The sequence below is a fragment of the Sylvia atricapilla genome, chromosome 6, assembly GCF_009819655.1.
Source record: "Sylvia atricapilla isolate bSylAtr1 chromosome 6, bSylAtr1.pri, whole genome shotgun sequence".
In the NCBI taxonomy this organism is placed as follows: domain Eukaryota; kingdom Metazoa; phylum Chordata; class Aves; order Passeriformes; family Sylviidae; genus Sylvia; species Sylvia atricapilla.
The window spans coordinates 54,466,943-54,486,938 of record NC_089145.1 but is presented as its reverse complement, the minus strand read 5'-3'; the positions used below and the strand labels follow the sequence as shown (position 1 = coordinate 54,486,938).

Here is a 19,996-nt window from a genome sequence, read left to right as displayed (position 1 = left end):
TTGCATAATTTAAAGGCCTTTGCTGAGGACTGTGCTAAAGGCAGATTGAAAATCTTAATAAACTGTATCTAGAGTTCTGTTGACAGCTTCAGAAGACTTTCAAACCATGTAAGGAACATCTGTTCTTCAAAAAAGCTGTTCTGATTCTTCCATCAAAGAGCATGCATATATTAATTTTATTCTTTCTAGCAGTTTATACTGATGTACCCACTACAGTTGTCAGAGTCATATTTCTGGAATTCTCTTTTTGAAGCTGAACAGTACTGTGATTTTTTTTGGTTTGTTTATTTACTTTGTCATAAGGATGTTAAATATGTCCTTAAGATTGCTATAGAGCATCTTCAGTTTGGAATGAGGATGATGAGAAATGTTTTAACTGTGCACGACAAACCACTATACTAGACGTAATTATAAAAAGTTGTTTAACTTTACTAGAACAGAACCCTTTTATTTTATTAGATGAATTTGAAAACATATATCCCAGTATTTTGTTATCTGAAATGCTTTGTTGAGACAGTAACATGACAGTCCTTGCATTTAGAGAGGCCAGCATGGTCTTTCTACTTCAGGTTATTGCTGCTTGATTAATGCTGTTGTGCCCCTTGACAAATACAAATACAAATACAATACAAATACAATACAATATAATACAAGTATAGATCTTGGCTAAAACCTTAAAAAAAAAAAACCCACAAAAGGAAATATTATTCTGAGCCTCTATATTACTGATATATAAAAATAAATGTGTATTAGTCTGAAGCACAGACTTAAGGGCAGAAAATCCAGAAGGACTGTAACTTTAAAAAAAAAAAAAACTTAAGCTTAAATTTAATTTTTTAAATTCCTGTATTTGTCACTAGTGATGCCTTCTCATGCTATACTACTTGTCCTCCATGACAAGTCTTAATTCATGTAGCTTTTAGGAGATTGTTTTGCTATTTCTTTCAGAAGACTATAAAAAAACCCAAAAAAACACACAAAAAAAAACCAAAACCACAAAATAAATAACTCTTACAGATTCATCTTTCATGGTACTCAAAATTAGTTCTTTTATGAACTGCTATCATAAATGCATAAAAGTGGAGAAGCACTGTGTGGTAGATGAATTGTCACCTTAGTCAATGAGCTTAAAAGCCATTTCTTATTTATGATTGTTGCAATAAACAGCCAAACTCTTCTATTAAACATGCTGGTCTCCTTATTAAAGGAAGTATGTGCCATGACCCAAGTAAAATAAGAGTGCAAGATCTGTCTGAAGTCTGAATTATGAGGGCAGATCCTTTTTTGCTAGAGGTTATTTCTAAGCCTGGATGCCCATGCAAGAGATGAAGACAGAGCAAAATGAAGTCAAAGATGGCTAGAAAGCTGACTTTAGATGAAGAGGCACAGGACAAAAATATATAAAGAGAGACATAAGTGCATAGGCCCTGGGATGCAGCCATGGATGCTGATGTAGCTCCTGACATGATGAGGGACACCAAGATAATTAATCTTTCATTGAGGAGAAGCTCAGAAAGCTGGGCTCTCTCATCTGGAGAAGAGAAGGCTTGGAGGATCTAATTATTGTGTATAAATACTTGAAGGGAGAGTATAGATAAGATAGTGTGCAAGGCAAGAGGTAATGGGCACAAACAGAACAGGACTTTCTGTCTGACATCAGGAAACTCTTTTCAGTTTTGAGGGTCACCAAACACTGGCACAGGTTGCACAAAGAAGTTGTGGATCTACATCCTGGGATAATCAAAAGCTGTCTGAACACAGTTCTGGGCAACCAGCTTAGGTGACCTGCTTGATCAGGGCCTTGGGCAGATGGTTTCCAGGGTCCCTTCCAACCTCAGTGATTCTGTGATTCAGTGATTCAGTACTCTTTCTGTAGACAAATATATCTGCTGAAAGCAGCTCTCATCATTCTTACCTAAACTAATTGCCTAAGGCCAAGAGATAGTTTCATCTTGCTCTTCCTTCTGAGTGCTCAGAATTGACAGCCTCAGGCTTTAGAAGGCTTTACAGAAGTACCTCCTCTTTATCCTGCAGCCTACTGGGTATTCCAATTTTCACAGTTTTTCATGGATTTTTCTTACAGTAAAGAAAAGCACAAGAGTTCCTCAATATTCTATAGCCATAAAACTCCCAAACTACCTTGAAATAGAAGACAATTTTTTAATATGGACATGAATCTTCAAGAACCTAAAATAAAATTTTTTATATAGCTGTTCAAACACTTGATAAATGATGCTGTGTCAAAGCAGTGTGTCTAATGTACTTTTTTTTCTGACAGGCCAAAATTATTTGCCATACTGCAATACAAGCATGTAGGAATTCCAAGCACCTAGTATGGCAAAACGTGTGGATTAGTCAGAAAAAAAACAATTGCCACCAAATCTTTTAATCTGCTCTTTACTGACTTATTTTCCAAGTTTAAACATTTCCTCGTGCAGATATTCCTAGATGTGGTTGTTGATATGTGGTGATCTCTGTCGAACACCAACTGGACCTAATTACTTCTTTGCTAGAACCTGTTGTGGTTTATCTGATTCGTGTACAAACCACATAAGCAGTGAAAGGATAAGTGAGAAACCACATCAAATCTGGCAGATGATGATAATGTTATTTTTTTCAGAAAGCACCACAAAAGCAATGGAATTTGGAGCCTTGCAGTGCTTGAGATGATGCGTACTAAATGAGAAGCTGTGGCTGTCACTAGAGGGGGTGCCTGTAACAGTGGAAAAATATGCTTGTCAGTGCTTGTGGTGTTTAAATTAATAGGGACAATGCAGAGTCTTTCAAAAAACTAGAAAAAAGAAATCTGCAATATACGGTCATTTAAATGTGATTTTTCCTATTTGTTTATTTGAATCAGAGCACAGGACATTTTAATTGATACAAATTACTTAATTTCTCTAGCTCAGGGCATCAGGATTTTGCATCTCTCTTCTTAGGATTATATTTATAATTGTGGATGTACACTTGTTGCTAATACTTTTAATTCATTAACTGCTTTTAGTATATACTAAAGAGAAACATTTATTAATATTCTACAGGGTTGAAAAGTTGCCAGTCACTCTAAGCTGCTAGATGCCGTCACTTTTCAAAACTGATGTGACTAAAACTATTGATTATTGTTCTTTTTTACCGCTTAAAACACTCGCAGTCTTGACTAAGCTAAGCAACTGTGTTCTATCTTTCCTTCAGTACAGGTCATGTTCTAAACCCCCCATTTTCCTTACTATCCTGTGAATAATCCTGTCTACTTCTTGATGATAAAGTATTTCAGACAACTATATAATGCAAAATTAAATGGAATAATTGCAACATATTCCCATATTTCTGCCACGCAGGATGTGTCTTATTGCATGTAGCTACCTGTGTTTTTCTATTTGGAATTTACATTGTCATCTAGAGTTCAGAGACCTCCCTAGCCTGGGGTTATCTGTAGACTTACAAATATGCTCTTAGTTTCCCCATCACTGGGCCTGTCCTTGAAAATTTTGAATGGAAGGACTTGTCTAGGAATTATCTAGAAGAAGCCAGAGCATGGCAATGCAAGCTAGCAGCAGCCTCAGGGCCAGGCACTGAGAAGCCACAGGGGATCCTCCCTGAGCAGCAGACAGGGGCAGCCCATTCCATTCCACCAGCCCGGCCAGGGGCAGGGCAGCTGGTGGCTTTTGGGGCAGCCACAACCCCAGGTACTGTCAGCTCCTCAGGAATTGGGACAGGCTAAGGCTGGGCTAGGATGGCAGCCTCTGTGTCGGGTGCTGCATAGCAGGGGCCATGGTCAGGAAGGAGTTGGAGACCAGCCCCAGTGTGGTGTGGTGAGGCAGAGACTGATAGCCCTGGAGGCTGACACAGTCCTGAGTTTTGTACAGGTTGAGGGAAGGTTCTAGTGGAGGCCAGACTATGGCAGTCAGGTCCATCAGTGCTCTCAGCTCTGACAGCCTGCTCTGTGGGGGACCTGCAGGCTGTGAGCCAAGTGTGGCCACAGCACAGAGAGTGACCTTGCCAACAGGGACACAGTCTGCAGCATCTCAACAGGTCTGGGTTGGTGATACTGACAGTCACAGCAAGGCAAGGAATGAAAATAGATCCAGCGTCCAGTTAGGAGGAGCAAGAGACACCTGGAGACAGGACTGCAATATAGGTCCAAGGCCTGTCAAGGAGACAGGACCGGATAGAAGACAGGAGACAATGCTATCTTCCACACTGGTCCCCAGTAAATTCAGAAAAAAGTCAGCAACACAGGGCTGTGGGAATCAGGCTGGGAATGAGTTCAGTGTTTGAATAGCTCAGGCCTGAGCTGACACAGAGCCCTAGAGCTGTCAGAGAGGGTACATGGTGCTGGGGTGGGCATGTTGCCAGGGCAGAGCCCTGACAGGGAGAAAGTTGAATGGTGATTGCAGACTTGTAACCAGAAATTCCTTAAGACATGCTAGAAACTACAGTGCAAACATCATCTTGCTTAGAAAGTAACTTCTCTGAGCTAAGCCAGTGTCCATGGAAACACCATGTGGTTTAGCAACAGTTGTTTTTCTCCCCAAGTTCTGTTGATGTTCCTGGTTCAGAGTGGCAAGCCAAGTCTTGAAGCACAGAAGGAGGTGCATCTAGAACTGGAGCTCTTCTCAGGCTGAAGATAGGTGTTCTGTCCTGTTTCCTTCAAGGCTATCAGGCCTTCAACAACAGGAGTCCCTTACTTCTCTCATTTATGGTTCAAGCCCAGAAATCACATATTAGGCAGTTCTAATTTATTTTAGAATCTGTTACAAACATCTTTGTGTCAGCTTTGCCATTTGTAGTATACAATCTTTTATAGTTTCCATTTTTGATCCCTTAGAAATAGCTTGGAGGATACTTTCCTTTCACTAGACTTTCTGGACTATCACCACTGCAACAGAGCTGTTGCCATGCCAAAGCTTCTGATGCCAGTGTCTATATGCATAGTCTTTTTCTCTAATAATGAAAAGTAATTAAAAATACTTTGCTTTCAGTCAAAAAGTGATGAGCAAATTACTCTTCCTCTTGTTTAGGAATCTGAAACCAATTATGACAGGGGTAGCTAATGCAGGTTACCCTGTTAGTTAAGGTAAGTACACCAGACAAGTGAGTATTTGGTTTATGATAATCTACTGAAATGGCTCAATCTTGTGACTATTTATCTTCCCACCAATAAATCTGTTTTCCTTTGCTTTGTCCATACACAGTGAAACATAGAAAGTAACTCTGAACTTGAAATAAAAGTGGGAGAGAGGTGGGCTGCCAGACAGTACACACAAGATACTGCTACAGGTCACTGCAGAAGCACTGTAATTAGAGGTGGGATACACATATCTGGTTTTTTTCTGGCAAACTAGGTCATGTTGTGAGAAGTAAAAACTCCTCCGTGTGCCCAGAGTTGTACTAGGTCATCAAAATTGGTATGAGGAAAACAGAGATTAAGCTGGAAGAGAATTTAATGTTTCCAGCTGACAAGCTGCCTCTCGACAGTGCCAGGCGGTATTGTTTGCTAGATAAATAACTTTAACTTCATACCCACTGCACCTGGAAATCATGTGTAGAATAGGCTCACGACAGCTAAGAGAGAGGTCCAAAAGACAACTGAAATTCCATTGATGATGCATTTGTTTTGCTAGATGGTTTTGTATGCTTTTGTGTCAACCTGCATGAACCAAAATATTTCTTTGCCAAAGTCAAAAGGAGCAGAGTTTCATTTTTCATTTGTAATAAGGTGTACAGTGTCCCTGGGACAGCTGTTACTTTGGCAGTAAGAAGCAGAAAAACCAGAGGAGAATGTCGGCAGGTATAGCATGATTTTTGTTACATGCAACACATTAGGTGAAGCTAGAGTGGTTGATTACTCTCATGGGTAGAGGATCCAAGGTAAGCCTAAATCCACTCTAAACTTTTATGTTTGTTTGATCTCTGATATATCTGCATTTAAGTTTTAAATTATGGTCATGGAAACCCCAGCATCATGAGAAGAAAATAGAAGACAAGTCCCACAGATCCTGGCAAAAGCCTCCCTACTGTACAGGTGGGCACTGAGGTGGTGTTTCCAGATCTGGGAAAGATCAGTGGGATTGAATAGAGCACACAGTAAGGAACCCTGAGTTTGCCTCATTATCCCATTCTTGTGATTTGCCCTCAGAGATCAATAAGACCTCAAATTACTATGAAATAATACAATTGTATCCCACAACTGATATAGTAGGTGGATGAGAATTTTTATCTTGTCTGTGGTTCCGAAAACAGGAAGACAGGCTATGCCTCATGAATGCCAGGCAATATTCCCCTGAGTGTGTGGACAACAGTGTAGGTTTTGCAGATTGTAGCAACTGTGGTAGTGTACTTGCTGACTCTCAGCTATGCCAAATAGGATATGATGCATCTAGTTTCCACAAAGGGCAAGAGGTGGGACAGGACCAGATGGGGATAGCAGCACAGAAGTGGATGTGTTTCCTCTCTCAGAACCTGTACTGCTTTGTGGCTTTCTTATTCACAAAATGTGTCATTAGCTCTTGGTTGGGAAAGAACATAGTCCCACTGCTGAGAGATGACAACCTTGAACGCCTCGGTAGCAGCCTCAAGCTCATCAGTCTGGCTTATGCCATGCTGGAGTCGTCTTCTTTAGCAATAAACCGAAGTGTTGAACGGTTACAGAGCCCCATGTCTGACTTGGCAAGACTGAATCACAACTTTGTTTCATCTGTGCCTCTGTGGACTGTGTATCTCTCTTGTTCATTGCCTTGACATTCAGTGATCTGCCTGTGGCTTGTTGTTATTTAGTCAGGTTGGTACAGGACACCAAAAAGTGGTGGTGAGTGATGGCTCCTAGGGCTGCAGGTGAGTTACAGATGTGAGCAGTGTGTCAGAATGACATAGGACAGCCAAAGTTTCTAAGGGAATATGTGCAATGCAGTTTGAAGTTCTCTAGGACACTGTCTCTGGGACACTCCTAAGGGTACCCTATCCTAAATGAGATAAGTGTAGCTGATGGGATTCTCACTTACACAAGATCTAACTGCTTAACATGACCCCATAAGATCAGGATTTTATTATATTTCTTTATGGCCATGGTATCATTTGCTTACCTTAATAAGATGTATTGAGGGGATTCATTATATTTAGGAAATACATACTGGTGAACTGACTTAAAGTACTTTTAAAGAGTTTTATCAAAATAGTATCTGATTCAAAACGTTTGAATAACTCTAATGTAGCTGAGGGGGGACTATTTATCCAAGAATATTGTGATGTAATTTATACTGTGCATAGGTTACATTTTCAAGTTTCCTCTTCTGAAGATTACAAATATTTATGTTGACATTTTCTTGTTGTATACCTACTTAAGGTGATAATAATTCCACTTTATTTCTATCAAGGTTAGATCTTTCCCCCCATTTATTTTCTTTGGTGAATGGATTTATCTTGTCTGGTAATGTGGGAAATGCTACTCACTCCTCTTTGCTTTATTTTATCATTTTCAAAATCACTCTTTTGAATTTTCAGTGCTTTTTAAATGCTTTACATTTAGTGCATATCTAACTCGCAGTCAGTGAATTTTTGCTGATTGTAAAGGTCTGCTTTGATTTCACTGCTTTCACGGGTGATTTAGTATAGCTCCTACTCAGACCCCTTCCTCCTGTTCCTTTCCGCAAGATGCCAGGAGGAGCGCTCGGGGTCCGACGTTTCGCCGCCGCCTTTGGGAGCGGTTGGACGGGCTGGTCCCGCTGCCGGCGCGGGTCTCACCCCGGCCGGGCCGAGCAGGGCTGGGAAGGGCAGGGCTGGGAAGGGCAGGGCTGGGCAGAGCCGAGCTGGCAGGGCTGGGCTGGGTAGGACAGAGATCCCGCTCGCCCAGCGCAGTCCCGGCCGCCCGCGGCAGGCGGCCCAAGGCTGCGGACGGAGCCCGGGAGCGGCGGGGTCCCGGGACCGGCGCGGCGCTGCCGCCGTGAGAGCCGGGGGCCGGGCCCGGGGAACCCCGCGGGAGGAGTGCGGAGGAGCCGGGGGCAGCTCCGGGATGGCCGGCGGGATCAGCGCGGGGCCGGGGCGAGGAGAGGGACCCTGCCCGATGGCGAGGGCGCGCCGGGCTTGCTGACACCTTTCCTGACCCCGCTTAGTGAGGAGGCGGCGTTGTCCGGCACAGGTGCCGCCTTTCCCCGGCAGCTTCTCCCGGCCGGGCAGCGTGGTCTGCCCCTGCAGAGCTGGGATGTCCTCGTCTCCTGGGAGAAGCGAGGGGCAGAGCGGGAGCGGACGGCGGAAGATGCTGTGCCTCACGGTAGGCTTCCAGTTGCTGCTGGCGCTGGTGCTGTGCGGTCAGGGTATAGAGAGGTGCCCTTCAGCCTTCTGCGAGTGCTCTGACTGGGAGGACTACAAAATCACTTGCAGAGACATCTACTTTATCCCCAGCCTTCCGGAGGACACCCAGACCCTGTGAGTACATTGGGATGGTTTAGGGAAGCCAGCTGTGAGTATTCATACTTTGTAGGCAGGAGATGCTCTGAGCTAATGTCCTATGAGATGAGGAAGTGATGAGAGGGGAGAACTGGTGAAGATAACCTGGGCGGTACTGGATAGCGGGAACGGCAGTGTGCAGACTCTGCATGTGGCAGGAGGAGGTAGGAAAAGTGACTCTCAACCTTAAAGAGGTATGAAGAGATGGTTCATTGGATCTTAAGAGTTCTGTGTAAAATACGGGAAAATAAGTAACTGGGCTGTTTGTGGGCAAAGTGAGCAGAAGGCTGGATTCTATGTGACAAGTGCTTAGGGGGTGAGGGGAAGGAAAGGTAGATCAAACACAATCTTGTGATTAAAAACTAATAGGAATTGGATGTGTCACCTCACAAAGAGTTCCACAAATCCTCTGTGCATTTTCAGCTTCTTCGTCAAAGCCGGGGGAAAAAATCCAGGGGAATTGAGAATCAAAGTAAACTGTCTGGGAGACAGAATACTTCAGATGAAAATGTGGAGTATGGGATAAAGCAGCCAATTTAGAGCTTGCCAAAGTGATAGAGTAATTCAGGTACCTCAGCCTAAGTGTTTGGTGTGTTACAAACACAGTAGAAGATCTTGTCTGGGTTCCTGCTGCCAGTCCAGATGAGCATCTTGTGTCATATCTGTCAGTTAAAGTCTGTAGTGAGACTGAAATGGCACCTGTCAGCTAAACTGAGCAGATTAATCACTCCTGGCTTTTACTTTGTTTCTTGAGGTACAAAAGTTTTATAGTCTCTATGGGAAGGTTCATTTGTAAATATAGATTACTTTCTGATAAAATAAATTAAGTCAAACTCAGTTGATTTAACTGCAAGGGAAAACAGGAACAGATTGATTGCTTTATGTCTTGATAATGATTCTCAGGACTTTATATAAATAAGAACCATTAAATTATTTTAACTCATTTGAATAGTTCTCAGACTTTTTAAAACTGAAAGTAAAAGCTTAAATTGGTCACTTGCCTAGAAAAGAAATGTGTTATTTCCATTATTTTTGCTTGCTTTTAATTTTTTTGATGGTTAGACTGGAGTATTTAAGTTAATAACATTTTAAATGATACAAGTTTTTTTGTTATTTTACTTGTATACACACAGTTTATTTAGGTTGAAATTGCTATAATGTTAAAACGTGCACCAAGTAGTATGTTCTTTGAAATTTACCATGACAAGTTAGAAAATACAGCAGTTTCAGTTTATAGAAGAAAATGTCTTTGTACAGGCATTTAAAATAGTTAATAGAAACGAGATCACATAATGAAATTTGATACTTTCCTTGAAATATGGTTTGATGGCTAAGAAGTACCTCTCTACATACAGCTCCACAAATAAAGCACTTTGGCCTCTGGAATTCTAGTGTTTTAAACACCTGTAGTAATGGGGGCTGTAAAATAATAAGCCATTGTTTTGAAAAGACAAAAACAGCCCATGAAGATCTTATTTCCATGGGAAAAGTAATTAACAAAAGCAACTGAGAAATATTTTTCTGTTTATTTGTGGTGAAATTTAATCATGTGGCACCTGTTAGAGTGACCATTGCAACATCTCAAGACTTCTCCCTACCACATCAAGAAAATATTCCAGGTAATGACAATTGTGATTTTATAGTGTATGGCAGAAGCAGTAGAACATGTGCTGCATAGTCTTTTATTTGAAAGCAAATGGGAGATTATCTGAGGAAATAAGGAAAACAAAGCTCTTTTCGCATACAAGCCCCCCAAACAAACAAACAAAACATAACCCAATCAAACACAAAAAAACACTACTTTTTGTTTACTTCAATTTGAAGTTTTCTCTCTGGATAATGTGTGTTTATTTTCTTTCTGTTCTCTTATTTGAATTGCTGAAGTGTGGTGGACTGTACCCAATTGTGTAGTCCCTTGCTTTCTGCAAGTGTCTTAATATTTCTTTCCCTCCATATGTTAAATGGGAGTCATAACACATAACATTGTGTTCAGAGTGCTTTCAGATGTTTCAGACTGGATTATTTGAACATGGCAGTTAAAACAACACACAGAATTTTGTTAGAAATTGCAAAGTGTGTGCCCCTAATTCCATCATGTTTTCATCCTTTTGCTGTACAATACGCAGCAGTTCTGAATCAAAGACAAAAGATTCCAAAATAATTGAAGTTTCTGGTAACATTAAGAACAAACTAATTCTTCTTAGAGGTGAAATATGTAGCTGTACATATCTGCACATTTTATGTTGAAACTCTTTACAATTATCCCTAAATGCAGCAAGTTTGTTATTTTAGGCAAAGTAATTCTGCTTTTTGTATAATGTGTGAACCTCAAGATTGCCAATTTAAAAACTTTTTTGCATGGCTATTCAGTTTTGTAGGGTTTGTAGGACTAAGAGACTGGTGAGTCCTGGAACAGTTTGCCAGCCTTTTGGAGATGATGAGCTCTTTTCAGTGCACAGGATCTTGAAACTCCAATTAAAGTTTTATTCTGATTATTCAGTCAGAAATGTTCTCATTTCCCTACCCTGCTTTAAGAGAATGGGGCAAACCTTTTTTTAAAGAAATGCTTATAATAAATTCCAAAAAATATTTATTTCTAACTCTTTAGTGGAAAAGTGACATGAACTTAGGCCAGAAAACTGTGTCTATTTTGAACTGTTACTTAGCCAAATATAGTTAATGCAGGTGCTTATCCAGAATACCTGATATGCACAGATATTGATTTGGAGATGTCTTTTTTTTCAGTATAGGATTTTTTTTTTAGTTTACTTACACATACAGATCACCAAAACCCCCCCGAACATTTTCCAAAGATATAATTGCATAATTATAGCATTATGTAATGTGCTTCTTGGCCAGCATCACCTCAATGCACTTCTCAATTTTTTCATTTTATAAATCTATTTCTAGTTGCTTTTAATTATTTTTCTTTTGACAATAAACCTAATAGAGTTTTGCTTCTTATTCAGTGTGCATTACATCTCCTCCATTTACTTACTAAAATCCCTCTCCCTTCCCTCTCCCTTCCCTTCCCTTCCCTTCCCTTCCCTTCCCTTCCCTTCCCTTCCCTTCCCTTCCCTTCCCTTCCCTTCCCTTCCCTTCCCTTCCCTTCCTTCCCTTCCCTTCCCTTCCCTTCCCTTCCCTTCCCTTCCCTTCCCTTCCCTTCCCCTTCCCTTCCCTTCCCATCCTGTACCTTGGTGCTATTTTTATATTATCATAATCAAATTTGATTGCAATTGAACAAGAGGATGTTAGACAAGGACAGTAGATCTGGTATATAAATAGACACAAAATCAATACAGTCTTCAAGAACATGCTCTTTACATTAAGTATTGAGCTACAGTTCTACATTTGATCCAGTATATTTGCCATAGGTAGGATACCGCCTATTGATCACTGCCCATATATTCTGTATGTTTTGTAGGTAATATAGAATGGCCACACATTTTAAAATAATGTTTTAGTTGCAATTAATTCATTTTCAAAAAAGTATTTAGTTATTCCATTTGTAAAACAAAGTCAGTTTTGAACCTTCTTAAAATAATTAAATTTTTTTAATGAAATACCATTATACTTACCAAATCCACTAAATCATTTTATCAATTGTCTTTCAGCTAATGATTTAAATAATTCCGTGTACATGGCTGCAACATAAAGTGTTTCCTAAATACTGTATTTTACATAAAACTACTTCCTTGTCAATTCTGATGCTTATTATATTTACCTACATATTTTGTATTACCTACATACCATGCTTAGAAAGGCATAGTATTGCATCTATAATTGTGCTATTAACATACAACAATCCTGCATTTGACATACAGTAGGTCCAACACACTAGGTTGAAAAATTGGTATGTATTATTGTTGCAGTTAAAGTGAAAGGATTTGTTCATAATCCTAATGGTAAGTTGAGGCACTAAGGGTTCTTAAAGTAACTTACAAACTGTGCACTGCTTTACTGTACATACACAAGCCAACTCAAAGTGAGCAGATGAAGAACAGATATGAAGGACTAAGGGAACAAAGAAACTACTGAAGAATATCTTGTGAACATTGAATACAGTATTTTTTCTCATTCCTTGTCAATTATTGTATCAATAATGTTTCTTGTACATTTGGAACATTTAAATATCCCATGTCGTGGCACAGAAAGCCATCAAGTGCTAGGAACTGTACAAGCACACACTAAAAAGCCATTGCCATTCCTAGTGGAAACAAGCACACATAGCTTGCTCAAGAGAAAGCACAAGAAGTGCAAGTAGTTAGTTTGTAAATGCTGTGAAGAGATTAACCTCAATGAGAATACCACACATTTTTACAGAAGACACTGGTAATAAGGCAGTAGTAATTAATTTGTATCATTTCCTTGTTTGAGAAGATGATGAGTTTTAACCGTCATAGTAGCAAAAAAGTCGTTTATACCAAGTTTAAAAATTCTTATTTTTGGAGTTGATTTCAACTGTGGTTTAAAGACTGATTCTGTAAGTGTTACACTACACTGAATCTTGAATTGCTACTATAGTCAGTTTTCATAACAGTGTTTTCTTTTGACATAACCTTTCCAACCCATTACACTTCAAGCACACAACAGCCTTCTCTTGAATTGGGAAACAGGGCTTATTGATACATCTGGAAAAGGGAAGAAAAAGCTTAACTTAAAAAAAAAAAGGTCCATGTGACTACTAAGGAATAATTTACAGATTTTTTTGTGCAAATAGCTAATGTTGGCTAAGAAGACAACTTTTCATGATTCTGACTTATACAGTCTGTTTATATATTTACAAAAATCAAGAAATGTTTGATGTTTTCTTTAGAATGGGTTTACAGAACCTCAAAATGGTCTAAAAAAGGTGATTATATTTTGAAAACTAGACTGTCGCTGGAAGTGTTTTAAAGATGTCTAAATGATCTGCCTTCATCACCAAGTGTGACTGAACATTCCCCAGATGCAGTTCAGAGAGACTACAGTGAAATGCTAATCTTCCAAAACAGGAATAAGGAAAATGAGATACAGTCTCAGTTCCCCAAATATTCAAATTTAAACATGCTTTTGTGTTCTGCTGGACTCAGCCCTTACATATCGTCATGTTCACAGAATATACATTAAAGAGTCTCAAAAAAATTAACAATATATATTGTGAAGCTGCTAATAGCATAGCAGCTTGTTAACCACACTTAGGTAGCTACTATGTAGTAGCCAAAATTTAGAGAGTAGAAAAAGTAGCTTGTTTTAGTAAAAAATGAGAAGTGAGCTATCTGCAAAAGGCCATTTTATGTCAAGAGCTTCTATTCTATTCAAGACTGTGCAATCCAGTCAGTGCCCTGATACCTTACCCAAATCAATGGGAAATGATACTCAGGATTTTGAAAGTGCAGTGCTATGGACTCAGGTTAAAGCAATGAGAGCAGCTACAGTAAACATTACAATCTAAGCCTAAATGTAGGCAATGAGCCACCAACACATACTAAAAGAGGATTAGTTCTCTCTTGAACTCCAGCCAGTGAGTGTGATCTGTCTGGATCTAAAGAAAAAGACATTATAATGGCAGTCTTTACAAAGAGAGGTTGGCTCACACAACATGAAAAGTTCGAGCTATGTTTTTTCTCACAAAAAAGTAGATACATAAAAATAGAGGCAGAAAAGCCCATAAAGGTAATTGAAATGAAACCTAATATTATAATTTAGCATAGGTTCATGCAGTAGTTTGGGTTGGAATTACCTTTGAAGATCATCCAGTCCAACAGCCTCTCCAAGGAGCAAGAATATCTTCAACTAGATCAGGTTGGTCAGAGTGCCATCCAGCCTGACCTGGAATGCTTCCAGAGATGATTTATCTCCCACCTTTATGAGCAATTTGCACCTAGGTTTCACCACAGTCATTGAAAAAATGTCTTCTTTACGTCTAGTCTGAATTGACCATCTTTTAGTTTAGAATCATAATACTCTGCCTTATTGCAACAGAGACTACTAAACAGTGTGTCCCCAACTTTGTTAGAAACCTTCTTTAAGTACTGGAAGGCTGGAATAAAGTGGCTCTCGAGCCTTCTCTTCTGCAGGCTGAAAAAGCCCAGCTTTCTCAACCTTTCCTCATAGAAAGGGGTTCCAGCTCTCTGATCATCTTCACGGCCCTCCACTGAGCCTGCACCAGCAGATCCACACCTTTCCTCTGCTTAGTACTCTGGAGCTGGGTGCAGTATTCCAGGTGGGGTGTCACTAGAGCAGAGGGGCAGAATCCCCTCCCTTTCCCTGCTGCCCATGCTGCTTTGCATGCAGCCCAGGATACATTTGGCTGTCCAGGCTCCAAGTGCACTTTGCTGGCTCATGCCCAGCCTCTCACCCACCCACACCCCCAAGTCCTTCTCAGCAGGGCTGCTGCAATCTGTGCTGTATCGTATTTCCAGGGTGTGATGATACTGGGGGTTGCCCTGACCCAGGTGCAGCATCTTGCATTTGGTCTTGTTGAACTACGTGAGATTTCCATGGGCCTGTTTCTTGAGCATGTCCAGGTCTTTCTGGATGACATTCCATCCTTCGGGTGTATCAACTGCACCACTAAGCTTCGTGTCATCAACAAATTTGCTGAAGGTTCACCTGACCCAACTGTTTAACTAATTGATGAAGATGATATTCTCTGCTGGGCACAAGACTTTCCACTATTCTCCATCTGAACACTGAGCCATTGACCACAATGCTCTGAGTATAACCATTCAGCCAATTTCTTATCTAACATTCCACTAAGCAAATCCATCTCTCTCCAATTTAGAGGAAAGGATGTTGTGGGGCACTGTGTCAAAAGCTTTACAGAAGGCCAGGTAAATGACATCTGTAGCCTTTCCCTTGTCCCCTGGTTTAGTCACTCCACTAGAGAAGGCCACTGGCTTGGTCAGACAGGACTTGCCCTTGGTGAAGCTGTTCTGACTGTCTCAAATCACCTCCTTGGTTTCCACATGCCTTAGCATAGCTTCTAGGAGGATCTTCCCAGGGACAAAGATGAGATTGACAGGTCAGTAGTTACCACAGTTCTCCTTTCTACCCTTTTAAGAGATGGGTACAATGCTTCCCCCTTTCCAGTCACCTGGTACTTCATCCAATTGCCATATTAAAACACTACAGCCTCATATATTTCTTTTATTGTGATCACAGACATACCTATTTCATTAGTTTTGAACTAAATTTTGACCTAAAATCAGTACTGTTACTTTTTTTTACCCTGAACTTTAAACTTTTATGATGGCCTGCAATAAAATGTACTCTAACTACAATAGAGAAGAGCTGTGTTTCTGAAATACTGGACTAAAAGCCTATAAATTGCTGCAAAGAAAGTTCAAACAGGACCATAGAGTTTCAGAAAAAAGCCATCTGAAGAGGCTCACTTCCTAGAGGGAAAAAGAGTAAGAATAGGCTGTAATTGCTGACTACTATTGTGTTTAATCAGAGAATCACTAAGTACTCATAATTGCTGCCAGCTGCTTGGCAGAGGTCAAAAGTCAATCTGAATATTAGAAATTATTAAGATAGAAATATAGATGAAAATAAATTATTTTTTTGCCTCTGATCATGTATATAGCACCTGCAAAAGGTTCAAATGTATAAAATCAGTTGCAGACAAAAAACATAGCAGCCATTAGCCTGTGTTTCCTCAGATCCTGCTTTTTTCCTCACTAGAAGATGTGCATGATGCTTCTCTTTTTCATATATAACCTCCCTTCATCACCATAATATTTCAAATGATGAAATATCAGAATGATATCAGCCACACCCCTCATTGCCCTTAGGTGCAACACATCTGGTCCTATAGACTGCTGTATGCCCAGTACACTCCAGGGCTTCTTTGGTGTATCCTCTACTCCAGGTAATGCTCCATTTCCTCAGGCTGTGCTGCCAGGCAAAGGACTTCAGAGGCTAGGGAGCAAATGAAACAAACAACAAAAGAACCCCCCACAAAAAAACAAACAAAAAAAGTTGCAGGAAAGTGGCCTGATTTTGGTTGGAATAGAGTTAATCTTCTTCATAGTACCAAGTATGGTGCTGTGGATTGGATTTGGATTTGGATTTGTGCTTGAAAAAGAGTTGGTAATTCAGGGATGTATTAATTTTTTTAGGGCTGGGCCAGTTTTGACGGATAGTTTGTGTAATTCTGTTGGATTGCTAGTTGTAGGAAAGGAGCTATGTAGTCTTCTTGCATATTCAGAAGTGATTCCCTACTTTCAGAGTTCCTTTGCTGTGTGAATCTTTCCCTCATTCCTACCACATTGGTAATACTAGCACTGGACACTAGGTGGTAATCAGCTTCTGGTAAGCTCAGCATGTATTTCACTATAAATAGTGAAGGTGAAATACCTTTTTATAGCTATTTTTGCACCACTGAAAGACTAAAATGCATTTATTTCAGAATAATTAAGAAAATATATTTTTGTTTGTGTTTGGTTTAATTGGATATAAAAACCTAGAAACTAATGTGTCAATTGCTGTTTACCTGGCCATTACTTTGTTGTCATGTTTATTTCTCCTACGTAAAAGCTAGAAGGCCATTGCTTGTTGTAATTTTCTCAGAAAAATGAAATTAGGATGTAAAAATTTTTTACTTTGTTTCAAATTGAAAAGCTCTGTTTCATATTGACATATGGTAAATTTTCCCCCCTGTCTTGGTGGAGAACAGTTCATTAAAATACATAAAGCTTTTGTTGACATGATTCAAACTATAAATCATATAATTTCAATCTGAAATTCTTTGGGTGGTGTGGATTTACTTATTGTGTTTTGTAGATGTGCATTTAAAAAATCTTTTAAAATTAAGAGGCAACTATGTAAAATATATATTTACTTCTCTAATGTATCTTACTGAAGTAATATCACTGATACTGCTGTGGATGTTAAAATAACATCTATATGGACACAGTCTCTGGACTAATTGACATTCTTGTGGTTGGAGGCTTGTTTGGAGCCAGGTGTATTGAGGTCAGGGGAAACATCAACCCACTGTTGGAAAAGTAGAAGTCTTTGCTCTTGTAACGAGTATATGAGGTAGGGAAGGTAGACTGGGGAAGTAGATTCTTCCTTTGAGATTATAGGAATGTACATTCTCTTAATTTATTTTTTAATTCAAGACAAAATCTTTAAGAATTTCTACATCTATTGTTATTATTAAACTCTATTTCTATGGTTTTATTTCTCGTATGCAAGTTCCAGAAGCTTGATAAATCTCAAGATGATAATATATTTGACTATGTAAATCAAATATACTTATAGCAATCAGATACTTGGCATTATGAAACAAAACAGAATCAGGAAATCATCCTGATTTTTTTTTTCTTTTTTTTTCCTCTAACTGTTGTTAAATATCAGCTAGGGGAAAAGTTTATCATTTGTTCTTGATTATTCTTTAAACTATTCATTGACTAGATATTCTGTAAGTGTATTTCCAAATGGTATTGGAAAACCAAAGATTAACAACAGCAGGTTGTAACTGTAAGTTTAACACCTATCATGGGCTGATTTTCAAAACCATTTCCTCCTTTCTTATTTAGAGGAGTGAGCCTGCAGATTGATTCTGTTAAGAGCTTGGCTGTTGATAAGTATCTCCCTTAAATATTTTTTCTGAAATCTCCTGAAGATGTACCCATCTTCATGTACATGCCACCTCTGCATCAAATGTCTGGAGAGGAAGAATGTAGTATTTATTACAAAGAAAATGGAGAATTCTGTGGAGGTCACATGCAATTGCACTAATGCAATTTTGGCTGACATACTTGAATTTCTTGCTCAGAATGAGGGATGGAGTATCTTTGTGAAGCCTGAAATGGTTAAAAGAATTTTCTTAATACTTCATTAACTTCAGTGGGCAAATTGTTTTGCTGGTCATTCTCTGGAGTTTTGGAAGGTCCATCATCACCACTGACTGCTGATTTCTTGGGAGGGATGATGCAGAAAGCTGCAATATAGATTGATGGAGCACACCAAACAAAATTAGCCACATAATGAAAAAGGAATAGAAATGAGGCAAAGACGGAAACACAGAGAAAAGCCAAGATAAGAACAAAAATATTGGAGCAGATGAAGCTGTGTAGGACTTTTTAATGTTAAATTGTACTTACCCAAGGGTATTAACCGTCAAACTTTTGTTTCTCTAGGAGGTTTTTGGAGACTCATCTAAGAAAGATTCCAAGTGATGCTTTTTCCAATCTTCCCAACATCTCTAGGATGTAAGTTATGTTTGGTTTCTGATACTGTTCCTTTAAATTTTTGTTAAAAATTACTTTCCTTCTCCAAAATTCTTTGTGTATAAAAACTTAAGAAATGAAAATATTTGTGTACCTTTGCTACCTCACCACTTACATTTTAGAACTGAAGGTAATAATTCTATTGTTTAGAATAGAGCCTGAACCAGTTATAGGAAGGCATTCTGTGCATTTTTGAACAAGACCACTCCTCCTTTACTGAAGTTGATGTGATAAAGCTATAAAACATTTCTTTAGTTTGCAAATTACAGGAAATAATTTCACTCATAGCAAATTAACATATTCAATTGCTGGTCCTGGCTAAAAATTTGTTTCCAGCTGCCAGTATGATTTGCAGCACATCTCATTGGAGACCAGGGGCATTTCTAGACTAGAGATGGACTTTCATCAAAACATTAATATTTGTGTGGTGTGAGAGAGACTTCCATTGTGTCACTTCCTTTGTGCGCAGACATATGCATGGATACAGATAGATGGTGAATTGATGATGCATGCAGATAGATGGTGAATTGTTTGGGGGATTTTTGGAGAGGGAAGAATATCCCTCACATACTATAGTACAGTATAATATATAAAAAGGATAAACTTAGTTTAGAACAGCATTTGATTCAATATAAAAGAGTGTCAACCCTTCTTTTCCTCCAAAATCTCCAACTGACAGTTTAAATTTGAATAATGTCAGTGGCCATCTGGATATTTCTTATAGCATTACTACAACCACAAAACATGAACTCCCACCTTCTCGATATAAACTTCAGGTTAGGGAATCAGTACCTGTGCTTTAACTACAATTTTATTTGTATGTCTTGGCTTCTAATGTACCACATGTCTCATTTGCCTCTCCCAGCCCATAATTTCTGTGCAATGCAAACTATGTGATGAAAATTACCAGACCATTCCTGGTTTTGCAAATTCACCTAGAAAATGTCCTGAAGTTTCAACAGGGGAACATATACTATGTTTACTGTTCAAAACACAGCAGTTTATTTTGCTGTATGGCGTCTACTTTATGATTTCCACAAATAAACTTTTATCTGTACTGAACAGAAAATTTAGTTGTCCTCTTTATGAACCTTGTTTAAAAAAAAAATTAGAGCTACAATTTCTCTTAAATGAATGCATGTTTATGTACTCTTGATAGCCAGAAGTTGAGGTTTTTCCCCCCTGTGCTGTTTTTCTACATGAATTAAAAAAACCCCAACATTTTCATTACAGGCTTAATTGCAAAGCTAATTCTTGTCAAAAAGACATCACTGAATAAAAACAGTTTTATAGGATATTCAAATGCAGGAGAAATTTCTGGTTTCCACTGT

The 19,996-nt window shown here is 39.1% G+C and overlaps 1 protein-coding gene across 2 annotated transcripts in view; it reads left to right on the top strand.

Annotated features, from left to right (window-relative positions):
- The first annotated feature begins 8,251 nt into the window (after positions 1–8,251).
- Positions 8,252–19,996, top strand: part of TSHR (thyroid stimulating hormone receptor) — a 43,002-nt gene continuing 31,257 nt past the window's right edge. The window contains exons 1-2 of one of the 2 annotated variants that reach the window (XM_066321966.1): positions 8,252–8,421; positions 18,576–18,647. In XM_066321966.1, coding sequence (XP_066178063.1) covers positions 8,252–8,421; positions 18,576–18,647 — 242 coding nt within the window. The remainder of the gene's footprint in view (positions 8,422–18,575; positions 18,648–19,996) is intronic. The other variant, XM_066321967.1, reaches the window with a different exon arrangement.